This window comes from Pongo pygmaeus, chromosome 23, assembly GCF_028885625.2.
Source record: "Pongo pygmaeus isolate AG05252 chromosome 23, NHGRI_mPonPyg2-v2.0_pri, whole genome shotgun sequence".
In the NCBI taxonomy this organism is placed as follows: Eukaryota; Metazoa; Chordata; class Mammalia; order Primates; family Hominidae; genus Pongo; species Pongo pygmaeus.
In genome coordinates, this window is record NC_085931.1 from 61,295,131 (window position 1) to 61,321,924 (window position 26,794).

Consider the following 26,794-nt stretch of genomic DNA (forward strand, 5'->3'; position numbering starts at 1 on the left):
TTCTATATTTTTTTCTATTGAAATATATTACTGTTCCAGCCCAGATGTTTTCATAGGTACTGTCTTTTTGCATCAATTCAGAGCCCATAAGTGTTCAAACATTTTTACAAGCTGACATTCATCAAGTAAGTTGTCTCTGTCATTGTTTTCATGTGTAGGCCTTCTCAGCGTCTCAGGGCCATTCATGCCCTTACAGAATGTCAGCTTGCCCAGTTTAAGAAAGGGCTTCATCGAAAGATTCTTTTGAAAGTTTGGAATATTCTCAAGTCCAGTCTTAGAACTTCAACATTCATCTGTGGATTCCATTTGAGCTCCTGAGATCTGATTGATTGTTTCCTCCATTGTTTTCCCATTTTCCTGTTCATCAGCTTTATTTTCAATAACTACAATTTGCAAAAGTTATCAAAAGCTGAAGATTTTGGGTTCTACATGTATTAAATAAAGATTTTCTGCTGACTTGAACAAAGTAAAACCAAAATTTAGATATGTCACTTAAAAAGAAAGTAAAAGGAGCGTCATCACAGGACTTTTTGGTTGATTTACAGAATGGTTCCTCAGGTTCGAGCATTTGTAAAATCCAGGTTGGGGGAGCAGCAAAGAGAAAATGAGGGCTGCCAGCCCCCAATGTCCATGTGTGTGTTTCGTTGTCATGAGCTTTGTCACAGGAGTTGTGCATGTATGTGTGTCACAGAAGTTCAGGAACTTGTACGTGCTTGTCTTCCAGCTGGCTGCATGTCTGGAGGATCACGTGTGCACTATAGCCATCTGAGTGCATTTCTGCTGTCTCAGTTCCCTGACCTGCAGGGTCTGATTTGTACTGTGGTGCTTTACTCCGTTAACATTCTGTTATCACTGTAGAAACACATATTTTTATCTCCAGTGTTGAATTTCTAAACTTAATTTACAGTGGCATTCACCATAATGTCAAATATTTCTCCTTCAATAGAAAGGTCTTCTGAAATCTTTACTTTTGTTTGCTTGTTTTTGTTTCTTAGAGATGGGTTCTTGCTCTGTCACCCAGGCCGGAGTGCAGTGGCACAATTGTAGCTCACTGCAGCCTGGAATTCCTGGGCTTAAGTCATCCCACCTCAGCCTTGTGAGTAGCTGGGACTTCAGGCTCGTGCCACCACACCCAACTAATTCTTTTTTTTTTTTTTTTTTTTAGAGATGGGATCTTACTGTGTTGCCCAGGCTGGTCTCAAACTCCTGGGCTCAAGTGATCTTCCCACCTCAGCCTCACAAAGTGCTAGAAATCTTTACTATGATTCCATGATTCTGCTGGAAAAAAAAATTACTTGAATTTAACTTTTTTTTCTTTAAAGTAACTGTACAATGTATAGAACTAGTACATTAATAGCTATTGCTTCACTTTTCATTTATGTCCAGGGAAATTCAGAATAAAAATTGGCAAAATTCTCTTAAACAATTGTGGAATAAATGAAGGAATGGTTTACAAAACGCTGTATAAATGTGTCTCCAGAGTTGCACGTATTAAATTGTGGTTTTAGGACATGGTCTTCTTTTTTTTTTTTTTTTTTTTTTGAGATGGAGTCTCACTCTGTTGCCTAGGCTGGAGTGCAGTGGCTCAATCTCGGCTCACTGCAAGCTCTGCCTCCCGAGTTCATGCCATTCTCCTGCCTCAGCCTCCCGAGTAACTGGGACCACAGGCGCCCGCCACCACGCCTGGCTAATTTTTTGTATTTTTAGTAGAGACGGGGTTTCACTGTGTTAACCAGGATGGTCTCAATCTCCTGACCTTGTGATCCACCCGCCTCGGCCTCCCAAACTGCTGGGATTACAGGCGTGAGCCATCGCGCCCGGCCAGGACATGGTCTTCTTAAAATACTCCCTGACCTTGAAGTCAGTGCCCTAGCATATTTTAGTGTCTTCTGTTTTCTTTCTTTTTTTTTTTTTGAAACGATGTCTCGCTCTGTCACCCAGGCTGGAGTGCAGTGGCGTGATCTCAGCTCACTGCAAACTCCACCTCCCGGGTTCACGCCATTTTCCTGCCTCAGCCTCCCGAGTAGCTGGGACTACAGGCGCCTACCACCACTCCCGGCTAATTTTTTGTATTTTTAGTAGAGACGGGGTTTCACTGTGGTCTTGATCTCCTGACCTTGTGATCCGCCTGCCTCGGCCTCCCAAAGTGCTGGGGTTACAGGTGCGAGCCACCGCGCTTGGCCTCTGTTTTCACATAGACAGTGATTTCACCATGGCTCACATGTTGAATGTAGGTGTCAGCTGATATTTGTGCTGTTACATGTTCATCACCAGCTTTCTGGAGACACAAACTCAGTATTCAATTATACACTTTTTTTTTAGCTTCAAGAGTGCTTATTGCAAAATAACAAAAAGATTTTAACTACCTGTACGATGGCAGACCTGTGCAGACCATCTCTCTGTTCTGTCAGCACCACTCAGCCACTTCATGTCACTGAACCTGCAGTTTTCCACCAGCTGCGGGAGGCCCAGCGGTGTCTTGCATCCGGCAGGCCATGGCTTGGGCCACAGCACAGCTCTCTGGCACACTGAGGGGCTGGCTGGACCATTGAGTGCTTCCCTCACACCTGAGTGCAGGTGTCTCTCTGTTCCTGAACACCGTGTGTGTCCCTGACAGGGAGGTGCCACAAACACAGCAGGACGGGGGAAGGGGGATGCCACCTGCCCTCAGATGTGCCACACGAGGAGGGACTGCCACGAGCATGCACACTGCACCTTCTAGAGCCTGGAGGTGTGAATGAGAGGCTCCGGCTCAGCTCATTTTATTGCAGTGGTTAATAATAATATTTCAGGATTTTTTATTCCAAAATATGTTTCTCACAGTAGTAGAAAGTGCCTTTTAAATGTTGAAATGTACCCTCAGATGTGGTAGAAATGATTTCAGTGTGCCACGACCTCAGAATAACGTGCACTTTAACACTACCACGGCTTTTTTCCTGGCGGTTTTAGGCTTCAAGCCCTGCAAGGGAGACTGGGTGGAGGCTGAGTACCGGATCCGGCCCGGCACGTGGAGCAGCGAAGCCACCTCGGTGAAGCCACTGAGATACAAGCGCGTGGACAAGGTAGCGTGCCGACGAGTGGCTCCTCTCTGTGCTTCTAGCAGACCTGCCATCAGGGGTAACTTGCATGGCCCAGGCTTCTCCTGCATGTGTTGGAAGCCTGGAAAAATAAAGCTTTGTCATGGCCAAAGAGGAGTGTGTTTTCCTATTGACAATGCTGTGTTTCCTTAGGAAACAGTAACTCCTAGTGCTTGCATACCTAAATTCTAAAGTCTGCAGCTTACGCAACAGTACTAAAATGTTCTAAGGAGAAAGATGTGTTGGAGAATCACTGGACCAGTGCTATGGGATGGCGGACTTGAGCTTCCTGGTGCAGCTTGTGTGCTTTGGGCTGACTTGGGCGTGTGTTAGAGCTGCGCCCTGGCGTCGTGCAGCACCTGCTTCCCGTGACGCTCAGCTCTGTGCTCCCAGGTCTGCATCTCTGGCCTCTGTGGAAGGAACGGGGTGATAGAGGAAAGCATCTTCTTTATCTTGGACTCCTTGAAACTGCCAGACGGGTACATACCCCGGAGAGGTGACGTGGTCAATGCAGTGGTGGTGGAGAGCAGCCAGTCGTGCTACCTCTGGAGGGCGCTTTGTATGACCCTAGTGAAGAGGCGGTAAGAAAACGCTTTTCTGGCCAGGTGCGGTGGCTCATGCCTGTAATCCTAGCACTTTGGGAGGCTGAGGCAGATGGGTCACCTGAGGTTGGGAGTTCGAGACCAGCATGACCAACATGGTGAAACTCTGCCTCTACTAAAAGTACAAAATTAGCTGGGCGTGGTGGTGCTCGCCTGTAATCCCAGCTACTCGAGAGGCTGAGGCAGGAAAATTGCTTGAACCTGAGAGGCAGAGGTTGCAGTGAGCTGAGATCACGCCACTGCATTCAGGCCTGGGCGACAAGCAAAACTCCGTCTCAAAAAAAGAAAATGCTTTTCTTATTTGGGATGTGAAAGGCCCAATATAAGTATATTTTGAAGAGTTACTTTAATAAGCCAAATAGTAGACATTTCAAGCCCTGAGTTGTTGGGGTAAAAGGAGAGCATCCCTAGCACTTCGGGAGGCTGTGGCAGGAGAATTGCTTGAGCCCAGGAATTTGAGACCAGCCTGGGCAACATAGTGAGACCCCATCTCCACAAAACATTAAAAAATTAGCCAAGCGAGGCCGGGCGCGGTGGCTCACGCTTGTAATCCCAGCACTTTGGGAGGCCGAGGTGGGTGGATCACGAGGTCAGGAGATCGAGACCATCCTGGCTAACACAGTGAAACCCTGTGTCTACTAAAAAATACAAAAAATTAGCCGGGCGTGGTGGTGGGCACCTGTAATCCCAGCTGCTTGGGAGGCTGAGGCAAGACAATGACGTGAACCTGAGAGGCGGAGCCGAGCCTCTGGTCCCAGCTACGCACGAGGTTGAAGCAGGAAGATTGCTTGAGTCTAGGAGCTTGAGGCTGCAGTGAGCTGTGATCGTGCTACCGCACTCTAGCCTGGGCAACACAGCAAGGCTCTGTCTTAAAAAAAAAAAAGAGAAAGGAAAAGGAGGCTGGTCATGGTGGCTCACGCCTGTAATCCCAACGCTTTGGGATGCCGAGGCGGGTGGATCACAAGGTCAGGAGTTCAAGACCAGCCTGGCCAACATGAAGAAACCCCGTCTCTACTAAAAATACAAAAATTACCCGGGTGTGGTGGCAGGCATCTGTAATCCCAGCTACTCGGGAGGCTGAGGCAGGAGAATCACTTGAACCCAAGAGGCAGAGGTTGCAGTGAGGCGAGATCACGCCACTGCACTCCAGCCTGGGTGACAGAGGAAGACTCTGTCTCAAAAAAAAAAAGACTGTCTTGCCAGGCGCGGTGGCTCACGCCCGTAATCCCAGCACTTTGGGAGGCCGAGGTGGGTGGATCACGAGGTCAGGAGATCGAGACCATCCTGGCTAACACGGTGAAACCCCATCTCTACTAAAAACACAAAAAATTAGCCAGGCGTGGTGGCGGGCGACTGTAGTCCCAGCTACTCGGGAGGCTAAGGCAGGAGAATGGCGTGAACACAGGAGGCGGAGCCTACAGTGAGCCAAGATCGCGCCACTGCACTCCAGCCTGGGCAACAGAGTGACACTCCGTCTCAAAAAAAAAAAAAGAGACTGTCTTTTGGAAGCTTTCATCCATCTCTGTGGTTGACTGAAGGTGGAGTTATTAGGGATCCCTCTTCATCCTTCATCTTATATTGGTGATTGCCATTTTGGGTGGATTTTTCTCTTTTGTTGTTTCACATTTTGGCATTTAAAAAATGCATTGGATGTAGTTGGTTCTTAAAATTATTGGATTTCTGGCTGGCCACAGTGGCTCACGCCTGTAATCCTAGGACTTTGGGAGGCCAAGGCGGGTGGATTGCCTGAGCTCAGGAGTTCGAGAACAGCCTGGGCAACACGGTGAAACCCCATCTCTACTAAAATACAAAAAATTAGCCAGGTGTGGCAACGCACACCCTTAATCCCAGCTACTCTGGAGGCTGAGGCAGGAGAATTGCGTGAACCCGGGAAGCGGAAGTTGCAGTGAGCAGAGATCGTGCCACTGCACTCCAGCCTGGGTAACAGAGCCAGACTCCATCACCAATTAAAAAAAAAATTATTAGATTTTCTGTATCTGTGTTCTTCTTTGTGTGCTAGACATGACGAGACTTCCCTGAGCTCCCTACTTGTGGGGCAGCCCCAGCTCTGACCTGCCCCCTCCCTGCCTGCCTTTCCTCCTGTAACCAAAAGGTATGTGAGACAGGTCTCAATCAAGTTAGAAGTTCACTTTGCCAAGGTGAAGGACATGCCTGGGAAAAAGGACCACAAATCCACAGGAACAATCTGTGGTTCATGCCTTTTTCCAAAGATGATTTTGAGGCCTTCAATATTTAAAAGAGAAAAATGGGCTGGAGGCAAAAGAGGGTGTGGTCACATGACTGAATACACATTTGCAAGAAGAAAGGAAAAGGAGCAGGGAGGGAGAGTCAGTTGTGTAAATCAGCACTTTGATGTAAGAGAAGGTAACATGGAGATGTTTAACCTTGTCTCGTAGCTCTCTGCTTAGGGACAAAGGAAAGGCAGCTTCTTCCATGACTCAGCTTCTGGCTGAGTTTTTTCCTTTTGGCATGGTAAGTGGGGTCCCAACTCTGTCTTTGCTTTTTTTTTGTTTTGTTTTTTGAAACGGAGTCTCGCTCTGTCACCCAGGTTGGTGTGCAGTGGCGTGATCTCGGCTCACTGCAAGTTCCACCTCCTGGGTTCACGCCATTCACCCACCTCAGCCTCCCGAGTAGCTGGGACTATGGGACTATAGGCACCCGCCACCATGCCTGGCTAATTTTTTGTATTTTTAATAGAGACAGGGTTTCACCGTGTTAGCCAGGATGGTCTCAATCTCCTGACCTCGTGATCCGCCTGCCTCAGCCTCTCAAAATGCTGGGATTACAGGCGGAGCCACCGCACCTGGCCCCGAGTCTTTATTTTCTTTTCACACTCCTCACTCACCACCAGTGAGCTTCTGAGACATCTCCTCCATCAGTCCGCTTATTTTTGATCCCGGTAGAATGCGGGTTCTGTTTGGGGAAAGCGTCTGCTTTCCAGCCCCATATCTGGTGCCTGGCTGGGCTCTGGGTGCACTGAGCCACAGGGGTGTGTGGAGCAGTGCGCGCCATGTAAGGGAGCCGCCGGAGGGTGGACTCGGGGCTGTGGGAGGTGTTACGGGACAGGGCCTGGTGGGCTCAGCCTCCTAGGAGCCTCGCCCCACGGCCCACTGGCAGATGCTTGTTTGGGTGCTCGGAGCCCAGTTCCCTCTCCCCACTGGACCACGCTTTCCTTTGGGAGGGTGCCTAGGGTCCATCTTGTGGGGCTTGGATGTGACGTGCACTGCTCCCACTGCATCTGACCACAGAAGCCTGGGACGCACAGGAGCTCTGCTTTCAGCCCAGTCTGCTGAGCCTGGCAGTGCCAGGAAATAAGACCTGTACCTCCTCCCTATGTCTGAGTCGGACTCCTCAGGCTTCCTGTCTGTTCTCTGACCTCATCCCCAGGCAGAAGCTGTGGCATCCCATTCTTGCATCAGGCCCAGGATGCATGGGCCTGCAGTGTGGCCTGGGGTCTTCAGGACTCACCAGGGCCGCTAAGGAGACAGCACAGCACGGAACCTGCGCTTTCCTTACTCTTTAGGCTAGAAATGCTTGAAAAAGACCTGTTTCTGCCCCAACAGCATTTCCCCGCTGAGGCCTCCTGACCACAGAGTAGAAGCTGCTTGGGTGGGTGAGCCAGGGAAGCCGGGACAGAGCACTCTAGAAACAGATCATGTGCCAAGCGAGCTCCCACTCTCTACTCAGTCCCACAGCCTTCCCATGGCAAGAGCTCCGCAGCTTCTCCTGTGGGGGCTGAGCCACGGACCGGGCAGTCGCATCTGACGACTCCTTCCTGCAAAATCCCCACCCCGTCCATCAGCAACACTGTGGACTCTGCCCCACACCTCCCTTGTCACACCTGGGCACACGGAGAAGGAGGAGCCAGACAGGCGCCCGCCAGGAGGGCTGCTCTGTAGCTGGGAACCTCAGTGAGTTTGCAGCAGGGGCCAGAATTGTGGGGAGCCATTCTAGAGACCCCATTTTTTTAATGGTGCTGCAGACTGGGAAGTGGCATGAGGCAGGTTTACCTTCTGGAAAGAGCTTGTGGAGAGGCAGGGAGGAGAATCAAGCCTGCAGCGTCAGTAGAAGAAGGGGAAGTAAGTGGGTCCATTTTTAGGGAAAGGTGAAATCTCATTTTCTCATTTTCTAAAGAGAAAAACTTCCCATTTCATTGTTTTCAAACACTTCAAAGCAACAAAACTCTTTCCAAAGCAAGTTAAGTGGAGCCTTAATAGGCAAGGCCCATGCTTCCCCCACCACCACCTTGGGAGGTGGCTGGAGAAAAGAGGACTGAGAATGCCACTGTAACTCTGCACTCTGAGCAGGAGGTAGGGGAGTGCTGGGGAGCACGTTCAGGACACCGTTCTCAGGCTCCTTGCCTGTGGCTGTCCCCTGGGCTGCTCCCTTTTCTCTAGACTTTATGAAGTGCGTCGTTCTCTTCCTTAGGGTTTGCCATCCTCCTTAGAAACCTAAGTCTGTGGAAGCCCTGGCTGTGGTGAGGTGGTCCTCTGAGTGCCCCCACCAGCAGTCTATCCTCAGGAGCGGAGGCAGGCGAGGAAGGGGTGGTGCTGCTGCAGAGGGATGTCTTTCTGGGGCTCTTTTTTTCAGAGACGCTGCTCCTGTTCATGAGGCCACTCATTTCTATGGAACCATTTTGTTGAAGAACAAAGGTGATATTGAAGTTACACAGATGACGCATTTTGGAACCCTAAAGGAAGGAAGAAGTAAAACCATGGTGATCTGGATAGAGTGAGTTTGCCACTGAAACATTTTCTATAAAGCTACATTAATGGCTTGTACACTATGACTTAATAATTTCTGTAAAACCAACTTTACTTTGGTCATTTATTTTTTTCTTTATGAAGATCTTTTCTTTTTTCTTTTTTTCTTTTTTTTTTTTTGAGACAGTGTCTTGCTCTGTCGTTCAGGCTGGAGTGCAGTGGCGCGATCTCGGCTCACTGCAACCTCCACCTCCCAGGTTCACGCCATTCTCCTGCCTCAGCCTCCCAAGTAGCTGGGACTACAGGCGCCCGCCACCACGCCTGGCTAATTTTTTGTATTTTTAGCAGAGACGGGGTTTCACCGTGTTAGCCAGGATGGTCTTGATCTCCTGACCTCGTGATCCGCCGCCTCGGCCTCCCAAAATGCTGGGATTACAGGCGTCAGCCACCAAGCCCGGCATGAAGATCTTTTCAAAATTTTTTACCCAAAAATGACCTTTTGACTTATATTCATAAGTGTATTTGCAGTCACCACTTCCTAGATTAAGTTCTGTGTTTTATGATAACTAATATTTTGGTTTTAGAAATCCTGGCTGTGTTCATAGTTAATTTTATTTTTCCAGGAATAAAGGAGACATTCCTCAAAACTTAGTCAGCTGTAAACTGGCCGGCTGGGACAAATCTAAACAATTCAGATTCCAAATGCTGGATGAAGACCAGATGTGCCCCGGCGTATCTTTTGTTTCTGTTCCTGAGAAGGAGAATTCATCAGATGAAAATATTAATTTATTAAATAGGCACACAAAAAACAAAACCTCTCAGGTGTCAGAGAGCAGTTTGGTGAACAACAGAGGAATCTCTCCAGGTAATGGACGTTTCGGCTGTCACTGCGTGAGATCGGGTGGGCTGGGGGCCGTGGGGTTGTGAGTTCTGGACAGGGCAGGCAGCAGGGGCCAGAACACCCAGCAGCTGCAGTGCTTTGTGCTCTGAGCTCTTTGGCTTCAGGCCCTTCTCCTCTTGCTGACGAGGTTAGGGAGAGGGACAAAAAGCAGCTTGACAAATACCAAGAGGTGCTTCAGATGGCAGCCGGCTCCTGAGTACTTCGAAGCAGGGAAAGATTGCTGGGCGCGCCGGGGCAGGCCTTCTCTCCCGGCACTTGGATAGTCGTAGTCACGCCCTCTCCTACTTCCAGCTGCTCTCTCTGTTTATGTTTTTCCAGCCACCATCTGAGTCTTTACCCCGTGTTTTTGTGTGCATCTGTCTTTGTGTGTGTGAGAGAGTATTCATTTCCACTAAGCATGCCAGCACTGTTAGAGATAATTTACCTTTTGGTCTACTTCTGTATTAAAATTTTATTTCCCAGGTGATTGTACCTGTAAAGGAGAAAATGGAGAAAAAGACAACATTCTATCAAGGAAGCAGAAGACAGAGCCCGAGCCTGGGGGGCTTGTCCCTCCAGGGGGAAAAACCTTCATTGTGGTCATCTGTGATGGAAAGTAAGGGCCTGGAGGTCTGGGGAGAGCCGCGTTTCTAAGTTTCTCGGATGCTTGTAGGTTGGGTGTTATAAAAGGTACTCCTCTGAGGCGGGTGGATCACCTGAGACCAGGAGTTCAAAGCCAGCCTGGCCACCATGGCGAAACCCCGCCTCTACTAAAAATACGGAAATTACTTGGGCCCCTGTAATCCTAGCTACTCAGGAGGATGAGGCAGTAGAATCGCTTAAACCCAGGTGACAGAGGTTGCAGTGAGCCAAGATCGCACGACTGCAGTCCAGCCTGAGACAGAGCAAGACTCTGTTTCAAAAGAACAAAAAGGTACACCTGACCTTTTTGATGTGACAGAATCCTAAGAAAAAGCATTGGTCTAGAAGCTGGCTACAAAGTGTGACCCACCTGGGGCAATGGATCCTGTAACTTCGCACCACTCATGAGGGTCCTCACCAGACGGCCTCTCACCCTCACAAAGAAAACAGGGTGTCTCTGAGGCTCTCTGAAGCCTGAGCTCCCTGTGCTTCTGCTGTTCTGAGACATCACGTCGGCTCCTCTTCACTGCCTTGCACGTGTTCCCCGTAGCCGAGCCCTTGGACCTCGGTCATCTGCATCCTGTCATCTGGGCATGTGGCCAAGGCATGGACAGCACAGTATGCTGAGGGAGGGGCAGGAAGGGCACCTTCCTAGCTGGGATGCCAGACGCCAACCTTGAGCCCTCTGCTCTCCCTGGTGTGGTTGGTTACATCAGCTGACCAAACAGGCCCTGTCCTCCGGCTCCCTGTGTCCCTGCATCCCTGCCTAAGCTGCCCGACAGTGCGTGATCGCCTTCCAGCTGGGTGTCTAATTCTAAATTTTTTAAAAACTTAAATCGGATTAAATCACAGCTCATCAACATCAAGCTGTGGGTGGCAAGTGCACAGTCAGCTGTGTGAGGTGCAGCCAGCTTCAATGCTTTTTTTCTTTTTTTTTGACATTATGACAACATAGAAACAGGTTTTTTTAAAAAAGCCATAGGTGCTAACACGGTGAAATCCCGTCTCTACTAAAAATAAAAAAAATTAGCCGGGCGTGGTGGCGGGCACCTGTTGTCCCAGCTACCCAGGAGGCTGAGGCAGGAGAATGGCGTGAACCCGGGAGGCGGAGCTTGCAGTGAGCTGAGATCGCGCCACTGCACTCCAGCCTGGGTGACAGAGCGAGACTCCGTTTCAAAAAAAAAAAAAAAAAAAAGCCATAGGTGAGCACAAAGTGTAGTCTGGATGATGTAGCCCCAGTTAGAGCCACAGCAAGGACTGGGCAGAAAGCACATTAGATAAAGTACCTATTTTTGGTCATGTCATAAAATTCTGACTTAAAATTGGGAATATCAAAAATTTTTCCTATTCTTAATGTGTTAGGATTACAAAAAAGACTATTGTAGATGCTTACTTTTTTTTTTTTTTTTTGAGACAGGGTCTCACTCTTGCCCAGGCTGGAGTGCAGAGGCATGGTCACAGCTCACCGCAGCCTCCACCTCCCTAGGCTCCCACCCCAGCCTCCCGAGTAGCTGGAACCACAGGCACGCGCCACCATGTCCGGCTAATTTGTGTATTTTTTGCAGAGACAGGTTCATCCTATATTGCCCAGGCTGGTCTCAAACTCCTGGGCTCAAGCGATCTGCCCACCTCAGTCTTCCAAAGTGCTGGGATTACAGGCCTGAGCCACCACACCCGGCCTGTAGGTGCTTAATTTTATCTTGAGAAAATATTAATTACATAGCTTATTTTAGAAGATGTCTTTTTTCTCTGTAAAAAGAATTATTGAAGACTAAAGGTGACTGTTAGCTGTCACTTTTCTTGTATGTACAAAGGAAAATTGTGTTGACTGCCTATCTTATTTATGACTAAAACTAAATTTCATTTTGTTTTTTCAAGAAATCCTGGCCGCTGCAAGGAGCTCCTTTTGCTTTGTTTTTCCGATTTCCTAATTGGGCGATACCTTGAAGTAAATGTTATCAGTGGGGAGGAGTCACTAATTGCTGTGCGTGAACCATTTTCTTGGAAAAAGCTTAAAAGTTCACAAGCATTAACATCCACAAAAACTACAGTTGTTGTGACCACACAGAAAAGGTACCATAAGTGAAATGAGTGTGGCTCTTGGTCTGGCAGTTTTATCTGTGAAGGAAAAGCAGACGTGCACTGGCAGGCGGTAGCCACCACCTGGCTGGGGAGGTATAAAGGGGGTGAAGCTGGGGTTCAAGCCTCTGTCCATTATTGCATTTGGAGGACGGGGTGCATTTCCATGAAGCTCTGAAGGTCAAGTTCTGTCTCTGCAGCTGCGCAGCAGCAGCGTGAAGCCCAAGGAAGACAGCCTTCACTCCCCCAAGCCCCACTGTGTCCTGGCAGTTCCAAGGCGGCTCTCAGAGCAGGCTGGCCTCACCCAGCTCCCTCCACCTCTCCCGTCCTGACGAGGCCATGGTGTGTAGTGCACGGCATCCCCATGTCGTTCACGTTGGGGTCAACAGGATTGTGGGGTCACCCGAGGCCTGTTTGAAGATGTGGTACCACTTAAGAATGAAGTTAGGAGAAGCAGTGTGTGATCTGGGACTTGTGGCTGGGGAACGTAGGGACCACCCAGATTTTAACTGGAGGGTAGTCTCAGGAAAGCACTTCACGTCCACGTGTTCTCTTCTGTGGTTATAAAATGAAAAAGCCCTGAATAGCAGGCTTTTTAAAGTGTAATGACTTTGTCCTGTGTGATGTGACTTTTCCTCCGTCAGCTATAATAACTGATGGGTTTGAGCTCTGCTACTACCCCAGACCTCCCTGAGGGTGAAATGGGTCACTTTTCTAATATTGAAAGATTCTGAATTTCAGATCATGTGTTGCCCCAGTTACAGTTCAAGATGAGGGATTATGGACTTCTACTTAGTTGCAGACTAGAGGGAAAACCTGTTACCAGGAAAGAATATCATGTGGTTGTTTACCTTTTAAGGTTAGACCATTGTTTGAATCACAGCACCACCACCAAGAAGCTGTGTGACCTTGGGCAAGTTTCTTAACCACTCTGAGCCTTGTTCTCATTGGTAAAATAACAGTCCCTGCCTCGTGTGGTTTGAAGATTGAATGAGGTCAGGCATGTAAAATGTGCAGTTTTCTGGCACAAAGCAATCACTCAGTAAGCGAATAAGCAGTCGTGATCCCTGGGCATATTATTATTGAGAAAAAGGGGCTCACTGCCTGATGCACTAGGGGCCATTGCTACAACAGTGGGTTTCTGAGAAAAGAAAAGCTTTGTATTGAAAACCAACCCCCAAGGAGACAGGAGTCAAGCTCAAATGTGTCTCTCTCTGCTGGCTTTAAGGCAGTAATTTTATCAGAAAACATTTAGTGGGTAGAATCTGGGATTAATAGGTGGTTGGTGGAAGGAAAAGGGAGGTCTGGAAAGGCCTTGGGTGTGCGTAGTTACCTCTTCATGCTACCTCACGGGTCACGTGTGCCAGTTCGGAGGGAGTTCGCATGAAACACGGTGGGAATCCAGGCTGTGACGTCAGCAAGCTCTGCACAAACTCCAGTTGTCCATCTTGGTTCCAGCTGATCTCAGCCAGTCCTTTGATGTCATAAGCAGGGGGAGACTCAGCGTTGGAGTTGTTTCTTCTCTTATCACCCATCCTGCAGGCTCAAGAATTTCTGTTAATCATTGGTTTCTTTAACTCTTTGGGGCACAGTTTCAACATCAAGGGGCGGTAGGGATGTAACCCAGAAAAGGAGCAGGAAGGTCCCTCGGCTGCCAGGCAGAGCAGAGTCCCCGAGGATCGAGTTTTAATGACAGGAGCATTGGAGGATCCCTGGTTCTTATCTAGTGACACACCAAGCAACTTTCTAGTTATCATTTGGCTTAACAGAAAGAGTGAAATACACAGAGCAATAGCCACAAGGATTTTAACCCCCTGGTCAGTTACTTCCCCGTGAATATTAACATATTGTGTGGGAGCATCTCTAAAACAAGGACATCAGTTTCCTGCCACTCAGGTTGGTGACCCAGAGTGCCTGACCCGGGTTGGCTCGAGCACACCTGGAGCACCAGGTGTCTGGACCTGCCCACGCGGGCATTGACAGGTGCCTGCTTCCAGAGCTGTCCATCCGTGGCCGCCTGTCACAGGTCCTGCACTTCCTGCTAGGACCCCTAGTGCCAGGCAGCTTTGGCTCTTAGCTAGAGCAGCGTGTTCACTTAGCAGATCTGTTCTGGGGGGCTCTGTAGGCCAGCACATTCCCAGCCAAGTTTCTAGCCACCCATCATGGTAGGAACCACATTTTGTTAATCCAGTGTGTCTGTTGAGGCCACGTGGTTCTGTTAGCTGTTCAGGCTGTTGACCTAAGCCTGTAGTGATCATCCTGGTTTCCCTTTACCTTGTTCATGTTAGTAATCAGTGCTTTCCAAATACACCTCGCACGTGAGCGCTGACATAACCCTTGGCACAAACCATGGGGAGTGTCTTCACCCAGCTTCTCCTGTTGAGGGCTGAGCCAGTGGAACCCAAATTGAGATGACAGTGAATGGAATACGGAGAGCAATGTGGGCTTCTCTCTTGGGTGAGACTGCACTGAAATGGAGAGCTGGGAGGGAATGAGGGATAAAGGCCCAACCAACATCCTTCTTTGCTGAGTTGAGGTTTATCGACCTCACTCTGACTTTTCGTTTCCCTGTTCTCTCCTGGCTTCTCCTCTCCTGTCTGTCCGTTTCCCATTGTTTCTGTTGCTCTATTGGGCTTGCCTCCAGAGCAGCGATGTTCTTCCTCCTGAACAAACTGAATTTCCCCAGAGAAACCACAGGCTGGGAAACAAAACAAAAACAAATGGAAGGCAGGACCCAGACAGAGCAGCCTTTTCCTAATGTGTGCTTTGCAGAGATAGGCCCAGATGGAGTCCTGATGTCAAATATAGTAGGAAGAGCTTAGCTCATAGAACGTTAAAAACAGCTGTTTTCAAACTCCTGGTTCCAGGAGATTCTGGGGGTTCCAGCCCTGTTTTCCCGCAGCCTGTGCAGCTACGCTTACCTGTTTACAAATAGTAGAGCACTTGTGGGAACAGTTTCAGGAAAGGATCCCAGAGCTAAAACGAAAGCTTCAAACCACTGCCTTAGACCAGCTATTCATATATCAGTTCTTCTCAGGGAATGGATGGACTTCGGTCTTCCTAAAATAGGAAAGGATGTTTAGGTAAGAATGTCTAGTGATACCTGGTGATAAAGACTTGTTTTTAACTTGTGAACTTAATTTTTTAAGGAACTCAAGACGACAACTTCCAAGTTTTCTTCCCCAATATCCAATCCCAGATAGACTTAGAAAATGTGTGGAACAAAAAATTGACATCCTGACTTTCCAGCCATTACTTGCAGAGGTAGGAAGTGTCTGATGGCCTGTGGGGTGTTGGCATCTTCTAATGCTCTTGTTTTCTGACAAAGCCAGGAGGTTCCTTCTCAGGTTCAGACCTTCACAGGTAGCTGGGATAACGAGGGTCACTGCCTGGCCGTGAGGCATGAGGCACCATAGCACTCACGCTGCCAGACTTGCTGTGCGCCAGGGGCTGGCATCCCACAGCCTCACTGGGGGTCATGCACAGGGCCTTTGGGGTCTGGAGCAGAAGAACTGAGGGATACGTCTGCCATCAGCCCGGCCTCTCTCGCTAGACTAGGAGGCCTTTGTTATGAGCAAGAAGTGTTCCAGCCTTTTACCATCATCCTGACAGAGCCAGCAGGGCAAGGGTCCAGGGGAGGAGAGCCCAGGTCCCCACCCACATGGGGACAGAGGAGCATATTCTGAGTGGGGTGGCTGGAGAAGAAAAGTTCAAGAAGGAAGAAAAGTCTATAAATTTGGCAGTTTGAGGGGAGAACATTGCCCTTTGTCCAGGAGGGTTTTTTTCTGTAGGGGTTTAAGGTGTTCTGAGAGTCCCCAGCTAAACTGGAGTTCCAGTGCCAGAGTAGCTGGCAGCCCTGTCCTAAGGAGAATGAAGGGAATGGGACCTGGGTGTTCACCATGTGCCCTTCAGGGGATCTTTGTTTTACCAGGAGGACGAGCTGATGCCCCATGACCAGGGTTCCTCACACAGGAAACACTTATTCTGGCAGACGCCCCAGTGGCTCTCGTCTGACTTGTGTCCAGGTTATGCCTGCCTGACCATCTGGCACTGGGAGCCCAACCTTATGTTCCCCAATGCCAGGGAAAACCCGGCCTGGGCAGTGCTGGGTTCTTGGGATGGAAGGCGCAAATTCAATCCACTGCTGTGATAGAAACAAGTTCAGATATGTTTTACTCACAGATCCTGGGCAGGGAGGATGCCATGAGTCGGGAGCGCAGTCCTCTCTCCCCCAGTCACTTTGAGTTTGTAGGCAAATGCCTGAATGGTTCATTGAGGTGGCAGAAAAAGCTGGACCTGGGTCTGCTGGGATGGAGAGGTGCTCCTCAGCTCCTCCCTCGGGACCCAGGTCTGCTGGGCTTGGAGGGTGCTCCTCAGTTCCTACCTCGGGCCACTGACTTGGTGTTTTGATGCTGCAGCTTTGTAGTAAGTTTTGAAATCAGGAAATTTGAGTCCTCCAGCTTTGTTGTTCTTTGGCAGAATTTATTTTGCTTTTCAAGATCTTTTATACGAATTTTAAGATGCATTTTTCTATTTCTGCAAAATACACCATTGGAATTTTTTTTCCCCAGAGACGAGGTCTCACTACATTGCCCAGGCTGGTCTCAAACTCCTGGCCTCAAGTATTCCTCCCACCTCAGCCTCCCAAAGTGCTTGGGATTACAGGTGTGAGCCACTGCACCCCGCCTGTCATTGGAATTTTGATGGGAATTGCATTGAATCTGTAGATTGCGTTGGTTAGTATGGACATTTTAACAATATTGAATCCTCCAGGCTGTGAACATGGAATGTGTTAATATTTATTTATGTCTTCTTTAATTTCTTACAGCAGTGTTTTGTCGTTTTCTCTGTATATGTTTTTCACTTCTTTGGTTAAATTAATTTGTAAGTATTTTATTATTTTTGCTGCTGTTGTAAATACATTGCCCTCATAGCTTCCTTTTCAGATTCTTCGATGTTGTTTAGAAATGAAGATAATTTTTGTCCTTTGATTTTGTACCCTGCTACTTTGCTGAATTTATTTATTCTAACAGTTTTTTGTGGAATCTTTTAGAGTTTTCTACATATAAAATTATGCATGCCATCTGCAAACAGATAATTTTACTTCTTCCTTTCCAATTTAGATGCCTTTCATTTCCTTTTCTTGCCTAATTGCTCTGGCTGGAACTTCTAGTACCATGATGAATAGCAGTGGTGAAAGCAGGCATCCTTCCCTTGGAAGTTCCTGATCTTATGGGAAAAGCTTTCGATCTTTCACCATTGAGTATGATGTTAACAGTGGGTTTTTCATATATGACTTTTATCATTTTGAGGTGGTGGTTTTCTTTCTTTCTTTTCTTTCTTTTTTTCTTCTTTTCCTTTTTCTTTTTCTCTCTTTTTTTTTTTTTTTTTGAGACAGGCTCTCCTGTCACCCACGCTGGAGTGCAGTGGCACAATCACAGCTCACAGCTGTGACTACAGGGGCACACCACCATGCCCGGCTAACTTTTGTATATCATAGAGACGGGGTCTTACAATCCTCCTGCCTTGGCCTCCCAAAGTGTTGGAATTACAGGCAAGTACAGGCGTGAGCCACCGCACGCAGCCTGGTTTTCTTCTCTTCCTAGTTTGTTAAATGTTATCATGAAAGTGTGTTAAATTTTGTCAGATGCTAGCTGGGTGTGGTGGCATGCACCTGTAATCCCAGCTACCTGGGAGGCACTTGAGCCCAAGAGGCAGAGGTTTCAGTGAGCTGAGATCGCACCATTGCATTCGAGCCTTGGTGACAGAGGGAAACTCTGTCTCAAAAAAAAAAAAAAAATTCAGTTGCTTTTTCTGTATTGAGATGATCATGTGATTTTTTTTTCCTTCTGTTAATGTGTGTTGCTACAGTAATTGATTTTCAAAGGTTGAACTATCCTTGCATTCCAGGAATAAATTCCACTTGATCATAGCATGTAATCCTTTTATTTTATATATGTTTTTTGAGACAGGGTCTTGCTGTGTTGCCCAGGCCGGAGTGCAATGGCTCAGTCACTGTTCACTGCAGCCTCGAGCTCCTGGGCTCAAGCAATCCTCCCACCTCAGTCTCCCGAGTAACTGGGACTACAGGAATGAGCCACCACACCCAGCTAATCCTTTTCATATGCTGCTGAATTTTGTGTGCTAGTATCATGTTGAGGATTTTTTCATCAGTGTTCATATTGGTCTGTAGTTTTCTTTTCCTGAAGTGTCTCTGTCTGGTTTTGGGATCAGGGTAATGCTGGCCTCATAAGAATAAGCCAGAGAGTGTTCCCTCCTCTTGAATTTTTTGGAAAAGTTTGAGAAAGATTGGTATTAGTTATTCTTCAAATGTTTGGTAGAATTTAGCTATGGAGCCATCAGGTCCTGGGGTTTTCCTTTTCAGAATATTTATTACTGCTTTAACCTCCTTAGTAGTCATCAGTCTATTCAGATTTTCTGTTTCTTCATAGTTTAGTCTTGGTAGGTTTTGTGTTTCTAGGAATTTGTCCATTTCATCTAGGTATTGGTATACAATTGCTCATACTCTTATAATCCTTTTTATTTCCGTAGAATCTGTAGTAATGTTCCCGTTTTCCTATCTTATTTTAGTAATTTATGTCTTTCTCTTTTTTTCTAGTTAATCTACTAAAAGTCTGTCAATTTTGTTGATCTTTTTGGAGAACCAACTTTTTGTTTTCCTGGTTTTCTGTATTGTTTTTCAGTTCTCTCTTTTGTTCATCTCTCCTCTAATCTTTATTTCCTTCCTTCTGCTGTCTTTGGGTTTAGTTTGTTCACCTTTGTCTAATTCCTTGCAGCGCTCATGGGAATCAGTGCTCATAGTCACAGATTCCCTCAGCACTGCTTGTGCTGCTCCCATAAGTCTTGCTGTATTGTGTTTTTGTTTTCATTCATCTCCTAAGTATTTTTTAGTTTTTCTTATGGGGTTCTTTTGCTTTAATTCTTATCTTTGCTCTTTTGCACATAACGTTGTTTTTTCTTAGCCGCTTTTAAAATTCTCTCTTTTATCACTGATATTAATAGATTTAGTTTACGATGTGTGGTGGTAGAGATTCTTTTCTTCCTGTTCTTGTGCTTGGGGTTCATTGGGATTCTTGAATATGTGGCCTTGAGTTTTCTTCAGATTTGGAAATTTTCAGCCACCATGTGTTCAGACACACTTTCTGCCCTCCCACTTTCCAATTCCGGGCAGGCTGCTGTGAGTTTTCCCCCACCTCATGCTGAGGCCCTGGTCTGGCCCCTCAATGGGTTTTGCAGGATGGTGTCTCATGCATTCCTCAGTGCTGAGCTGATGGTCCCGAGTGGGTCCCCCGACCCTCTCCAAACCACTCTGTGCTGCTTGCTCTTCCCGGCACTCAGCCCCACAGATCAGAGCTCATCTCCTTAGAGACCATGCAGCTTCCCTGGGTCCTCTGTGCTGGGGCCTAGGAGCTCTGTTCAGGCACAGGTGGATCAGTCATGGGGTCCCCATGGATTGTTTCCCCAGTCTTGGGATCACAATCCTTTGCTGCATGATGTTCATTGTTTAAACACCATCGTTTCTTATTTCTCTGTCTCTTTTAAGTTTTTTTCATGTAGAAGGGTAAATCTGGTCCTTGTTAGTCCACCTTGGCCAGACCTGGAAGTTTGTCCTTTTTTCACAGATGTCTGTGGAAGCCAAATTCTGCCTTTCCAGAATTAACGTGGACAGCCTGAAAAAGAGCAGGGAGGGTGGACAGGAGTGGGCAGTGCAGGGAGGGACACCGCCAATTGGAGCCCCACAGCCTCATGCCAAAGGCCAGGGAGCGTGCTGGAGCCCCATGGCCCTCGTGCTGAAGGGTGTGGAACGTACTGAGGCATCTGCAGACTCTGGCGAGGATCGCCCTACCTGGGGGCCATCTGCTGAACTGGAGCTGTTGGAACTTTCCCGCTCCGGAGCTGCTGCTTTCCAGAGTGCTGCTGAGCTGTCGCTGACTTTATAACGTTTGGGTGTTTTCCAGCTTCTGAACATGTCAAATTACAAGGAGAAGTTTTCGACTTTGCTGTGGCTTGAGGAGATTTATGCAGAAATGGAACTGAAAGAGTATAACATGAGTGGGATCATCTTAAGAAGGAATGGCGATCTGCTGGTTCTGGAGGTCCCAGGGTTGGCCGAAGGGAGGCCTTCTCTCTACGCAGGTGTGTTTGTTACTCGCATGCTTCCCTGGGTGGACTAGCAGAGAAACCACACTTGAGAAAAGATACTCTTTAACTGGCAATATGACAGTCACATTATCACATCTTCTTTCTTTTGGGTTAGAATTTCACTAAAAATCAGCGACCTATGTACATCAAGCATGTTTCTTTGTTGTATTTCATTATTTGTAAGCAGTTGACCCCAGTAATGTTTTTGTTTGTTTGTTTGTTTTTTGAGATGGAGTCTCGCTCTGTCGCCCAGGCTGGAGTGCAGTGGCGCGATCTCAGCTCATTGCAACCTCTGCCACCCGGGTTCACGCCATTCTCCTGCCTTAGCCTCCCGAGTAGCTGGGACTACAGGCGCCCGCCACCATGCCCAGCTAATTTTTTTTTTTTTGGTATTTTTAGTAGAGATGGGGTTTTTCACCGTGTTAGCCAGGATGATCTCGATCCCCTGACCTTGTGATCCGCCCGCCTCGGCCTCTCAAAGTGCTGGGATTACAGGCGTGAGCCACTGCTCCCGGCCTGACCCCAGTAACATTTTATTGAACCTCCTCAGTGTTGGATTTTATAGGACAGCACAGAAATTTGTGATTTTGTATTAGCTTTAAACATGGTAATATATTTTTTTAACTAGGTGATAAACTGATTTTAAAAACTCAAGAGTACAGTGGACATGCCATCGAATACATCAGCTACGTGACTGAGGTGAGAGCACTCTCTCTTAATGAGTTTGTGTTAGACGTACCCTTCTGACCGATTGGAAAGGTAACGTTTTCCCCATGGCTCTTGGGGAGATGCTCCCATATGCATTGGCTATTTTGGAAAATGTGAAGATACAGTGAATCTTTAAATAATTTTTGATGCATAAAGGAAACTTAATACTATAATTTTCAACCATGTAAAACATACTTATCTTTTAGGTTATATGTAAGTCATGAGGTTTGCGTTGAGTTGTATTTGGGCATTCTGAATGTATTCCGGAAGAGCTCGCAGAGTGGAGGCCTTGAAAGGAAAAATACACCTATGAGTTTGCAGCTCTGATGTTTGCGTGAAGGTGGTTTTTTTGGCTTTGAGTAGCTCCTGGTGCTCCAGATGGTTCTGCATGGGGTGGTCTGTGACTCTTGGGCTGGACTTTACTGGTCACGTATTGAGCATAGCACTGGGAGTGATACTGGGATCTGCATGAGAAGGGAGGTGCTTTATCTGTGCATCAGAGAAGATGAAGCCACACATTACGTGATGTAGAAAACTTGAAGGGAGAATGCTAGAGCCTTTACTGTCAGAAGGAAGAAGGGCTGAGAGAACTAGAAGAGCCTGGTAAGGATCTGGAGAAGAGGCAGCTTCCAACCTTTGCCGCCACAGTCACTCTGTGCTACACCTTCATGCAGGGTCCATGCTGGGGCTGATTTCACAGAATGGGATATTTCCCAGAAGACAAAATCTTGGCAGGATTTCAGAGATTTTGTAAGGACTTAGGCCATCGCCTGTGGACTGAGATGTGAGACACGAGTGACATGACCTCGCCAGCTCTCCATTACCCACCTTTGCTCTTGACCAAGTTGACATGAGGAGCCCAAGGTGGCCGAGTGACCATCTTAGCCTCCTAGACCAGCTGTGCCAAGAAAGGAAGCTTTGCATACTGAAACCTCCAAAGAAGCAGAGCCAGAGATCTCAGGAGGAAGGCACCTGCCTGCCTCCACCCCTGGTTCCTGAGCCATATGGCTGGGCCTCCATGCCATTGATCAAACCCTGGCATCTGAAATGACCTTCCATATCCTTTTTAGCTCCAAAAATTATTTTCATCTTTTCAGGCTCTCTTGGATGCCACCTCCACCTGTTCTCAAGTAGACTAACGCATGTCTCCCGTGTACAGTGAGGACTTGGTCTGTCTTCCTCATCCTCAGGGGAAACGATCCCATGGCTCTGTACCACTGTTGCTTCCCTTCCTCCTGGAGCTGGAAGCCACCCCAGGGCATAGCTTCCCGACCCTCTGCTGGTGTCAGCCCTGACCCTCAGGAAACTCACCCTACCAGGGTGTTGCCTGAGTCACCTGGAGAAGAGCTTGAGCTCCTTTTCAGATCAGGGCTTTCCTTCTTATTTTTCTACCCATACTGTCTAGGAAAGAATATGCAGAACTGATCATGCAGGATCTTGCTTTAGCTGGAGGGCTTTTCTACTAAAAGGAGAAGTCTTGTAATGATTTTTTTTTTTTGAGATGGAGTCTCACTCTGTCACCCAGCCTGGAGTGCAGTGGTACGATCTTGGCTCACTGCAACCTCCGCCTCCCAGGTTCAAGAGATTCTCCTGCCTCAGCCTTCCAAGTAGCTGGGATTACAGGTGCCCAACACCATGCCCGGCTCCTTTTTCTATTTTTAGTGGAGATGGTTTCGCCCTGTTGGCCAGGCTGGTCTCAAACTCCTGACCTCAAGGTGATCCGCCCACCTTGGCCTCCCAATGTGCTGGGATTACAGGTGTGAGCCACCGCACCCAGCAGACGTTCTTATCGAGGCTTCCTTACAGTAGGTAACACTTGGCTACACTTGCGGTTGTTTTGTTTGTGTCCTATGGAGTCAGTGACCTCCCACACATTCTCTATTCTCAGAGCCTTAGGAGAGGCTACGGCCAAGTGAATAGAAGTTCAGTAAGTATGAGTGTGTAGTGATCCATTTCCTCTTGTTTGTATAATCGAATGGCATAATGATTTAATCCTTTTCAACTAATTTTGCAGATAGATACCAAATTTTAGCTCAGAGCTATAGAATGAATTTTTGATAATGTGTTGCTAGATATAGATACCATATTATTTCAAGAAATCAAGTATATTGTTTGTTTCTTTTTTAGATTCATGAAGAAGATGTAACTCTTAAAATTAATCCAGAATTTGAACAAGCCTATAACTTTGAACCTATGGATGTGGAATTTACATATAATAGGTAATGCTTTTAGTGAGTCTTCTTTCAAATGTCTTTTTTTTTTTTTTTTTGAGACAGGGTCTCGCTCTGTTGCCCAGGCCAGATTGCAGTGGCGCAATCTCGGCTCACTGCAACCTCCGCCTCCCAGGTTCAAGTGATTCTCCTGCCTCAGCCTCCCAAGTAGCTGGGACTACAGGTGCCCGCCACCACGCCTGGCTAATTTTTGTATTTTTAGTAGAGGCAGTGTTTCACCATATTGGCCAGGCTGGTCTTGAATTCCTGACCCTGTGATACGCTTGCCTTGGCCTCCCAAAGTGCTGGGATTACAGGCGTGAGTCACCGTGCCCGGCCATCTTTTTTTTTTTTTTTTAATAGAGATGGGGTCCCAGGCTGGTCATAAACTCTTAGGCTCAAGCGATCCTCCTGCCTCAGCCTCCCAAAGTTTTGAGAGTATAGGTATGAGGCACCATGCCCAGTTAATTTGTCTCTTCATCTTTAATTGGACAGTCTTCTCTTGAGTATGTCTGTTGACATCTAAGTAGTGACGTAGGAGCCCCCACCGTGCTTGTGGTTGACATGTATAGGCCTTGTGCATGGAAGCAGACTCCTACAGCATTTTTGCATACCCCGTGTTTCTAGCTTTATTATCAACTATTTTTTGAGATATAAAGGTGCATACATTTGCATGTTCATTCTTTCCCAGACCTCATGTGCACCGGATCTTTGGTTCATGCCTCACTGTCACTGTCAGCTACCAGCTCCTTACTTTTATTTGTTTTCTTGTCAGATGAGGGGTGCTGTGACCTGGCACCCAGCTGGCTTTTTCTTCCTCCACAAAACCATTAACTGCTCATGCACAAAAAAATGTATTCTTCATTTTTAATTCTTTTGAACTTTAGAAAAGGAGTAACTTGCTGTATTTGGTTCCTAGGAGTCGCAGATTTTCACTAAACATTGTGTTCCTGAGATGTCTCCGTGTTGTTGTCTGTAACTGCTGTTCATTAGTTTGCGGTTGTGTGAATACCCACTGTTTTTCTGTTGATGGACATCTTCATTGTTTCCTGTTACGTTTTGTTTGCTGCTGTTCCTAGAGCTGCTGTGTATGTACGGGTGGGATTGCTGGGTTTGAGGTGTTTCCAGCTTTACAAGTGGTTGCATCAGTGACTTCCAGTATCCATGTGTATAACAGCCTGCTGATCGGTGCCCTTTCTGTAATCTGATTTTGTTCGACTTCCTAATTGGTGCCAGTCTGGTAGGTGTGTAATGCATCTCATGATGGTCTTGATTTACTTTTCTCTGACTTATTCACAAGGCTGAGAATCTTCTTGTTGGTAGGCCGTAAAATGTTCATCTTCCATGAAATGCTTGCTTGCGTCTTTTGCTCTCTTTTTTATTGAGTAATTTATCCGATTTTCATTGTTGTGGGAGTCCTTTCGGTATTCCTTATGATAAACTATTCTTAGGTACATATCTTCTCCAGGTTTGTTCCTTATCTTTTAGCTTTTTAAAAAGTATCTTTTGAGGCTGGGTGTGGTGTAATCCCAACACTTTGGGAGGCCAGGGCAGGTGGATCTCTTGAGGTCAGGAGTTTGAGACCAGCCTGGCCAACATGGGGAAACACTGTCTCTACTAAAAATACAGAACTTAGTGGGCATGATGGCACATGCCTGTAGTCCCAGCTACTTGGGAGGCTGAGGCAGGAGAATTGCTTGAACCCAGGAGGCGGAGGTTGCGGTGAGCTGAGATCATACTACTGCACTCCAGCCTGAGACAGAGCAAGACTCTGTCTCAAAAAATAAATAAATAAATAAAGTATATATATCTATATATATACGTGTGTTTTTATTAACAGAAGGTGCCAGTTTTAATGTAGTCAAATTTATCAATTTTTTTTTATATTAGTGCTTTTTATGTCTGTCTGAGAAATCGGCAGTATTTGGGCTACAGCCAGATTGGAATGTGTTGAGAATGAATGAATGGACTACGGGGGAATGGAGAAATGTCATTGATTCCTTTTTTAAGGCATTTGCCGATGAAAGCAGGGAGGGCAGGATGGAGAGAGAGCAAGAGAAATTGGTGACCAAAGAGATACAGGAGGCCCAGGAGGGGGTGCTTTTTGTTTGCTGTGCAAGATGAGAGACCCCAGCATGTGAGTGCCATGAGAAGGCCCAGGAATGGGAAGGAAGGGGCAGCTGTGTTGGATGACGTGTGAGGGTTGGCTGGGGCCATAGGGAGCAGCAGTGCTGGTAGAAGGCACACAGCCTCCATCATGGCAGCCAGAGAGACTGCAGCCGACGTCCAGGCCTGGACTCCTTGACCTGCTTTGACTCTGGAACAGAGCTGATTCTCGTAGTGTGAAGAGGTATCTCGTTGTGGATTTAATTTGTATTTTTCTAATGACTAATGATGATGCTGAACATCTTTTCACATCTTTTCTTTTTTTTTTTTTTTTTTTTTTGGAGACAGAGTCTTGTTCTGTTGCCCAGGCTGGAGTGCAGTGGTGCCATCTCGGCTCACTGCAAGCTCCGCCTTCCAGGTTCACGCCATTCTCCTGCTTCAGTCTCCTGAGTAGCTGGGGCTACAGGTGCCCACCACCACGCCCGGCTAATTTTTTTTTTTTTTTTTGTATATTTAGTAGAGACGGGTTTCAGTGTGTCAGCCAGGATGGTCTCAATCTCCTGACCTTGTGATCCGCCCACCTCGGCCTCCCAAAGTGCTGGGATTACAGGTGTGGGCCACCACACCCGGCCGCTGAACATCTTTTTATGTGCTTTTTTGCCATTTGTACGAAATATTTGTTGAAGTCTTTCCTCAAGTCTTTGGGCCCATTTTAAAAAATTGTTTTCTCATGATTGAGTTTGCAGAGATGTTTGTATAGTTTCAGTACAGTGCTTTATCAGATATGTGTCTGTGCAAATATTTCCTCAGACTACAGCTTGTATTTTCATTGTTTTTATAGTGCCTTTTGAAAAGCAGAAATTATTAATTTTGGTGAAGCCCAGTTTATGAATGTTTTCTTTCACAGATCTTTTAGTGACGCATCTCAGAAATCTTTAACTAATTTAGATCTCAATGATTTTATCCTGTTTTCTTTTAGAAACTTGGCAGCTTTAACCTGTACATTTAGGATTATGATCTGTCTCATTAAGCTTTGCAAATTGTGTGTGGGGTATGAATGGAAATTGGAGGGTGGAATGAACGTCCAGTTGTCCAAGCATTATTTGATGAAAAAATTGCCCTTTCTCCAATGAATTACTATTGTACCTTTGTAAAAAAAAAAAAAAAAAAAAAAAATCAGTTGACCAAATATTTGTTGATCTGTTTCTGAAGACTCTCTGTTGTGTTCCATTGGTACACTTGTCTGTCTTGACACCAACATTACAGGGTCTTATTGTCTGTCTTAGTACACTCAGGCTGCATTAGCATAGCACCATAGATGGGGTGGCTTATAAACAGCAGAAATGTATTTCTCATGCTCTGGAGGTCGGGAAGCCCAAGGTCAAGGTACCAGCAGGTTCAGTGTCCTGGTGAGACTGCTTCCTGGTTCGTAGGCGGCTGTCTTTTCCCTGTGTCCTCACGCAGCAGAAGGGATGAGAGAGCTCTCTGTGCTCCCTTGTGTAAGGGCACTAATTCCATTCATGAGGCCCCACCCTCATGACCTAATCACTTGGCAAAGGCCTCAACTCCTCATACCCAATAACATCACATTGGGGATGAAGTT

At 47.0% G+C, this 26,794-nt stretch overlaps 1 protein-coding gene across 9 annotated transcripts in view; it reads left to right on the top strand.

Moving 5' to 3' along the window:
• The window catches only part of MOV10L1 (Mov10 like RNA helicase 1), a 71,120-nt gene that overhangs the window by 14,396 nt on the left and 29,930 nt on the right, over positions 1-26,794 (top strand). For all 9 annotated transcript variants that reach the window (XM_054469823.2, XM_054469824.2, XM_054469825.2 and 6 more), the window contains exons 4-13: positions 2,950-3,062; positions 3,471-3,658; positions 8,291-8,431; positions 9,027-9,268; positions 9,767-9,899; positions 11,804-11,998; positions 15,154-15,268; positions 19,984-20,161; positions 20,796-20,866; positions 23,003-23,094. In XM_054469823.2, the coding sequence (XP_054325798.2) occupies positions 2,950-3,062; positions 3,471-3,658; positions 8,291-8,431; positions 9,027-9,268; positions 9,767-9,899; positions 11,804-11,998; positions 15,154-15,268; positions 19,984-20,161; positions 20,796-20,866; positions 23,003-23,094 (1,468 nt within the window). The remainder of the gene's footprint in view (positions 1-2,949; positions 3,063-3,470; positions 3,659-8,290; positions 8,432-9,026; positions 9,269-9,766; positions 9,900-11,803; positions 11,999-15,153; positions 15,269-19,983; positions 20,162-20,795; positions 20,867-23,002; positions 23,095-26,794) is intronic.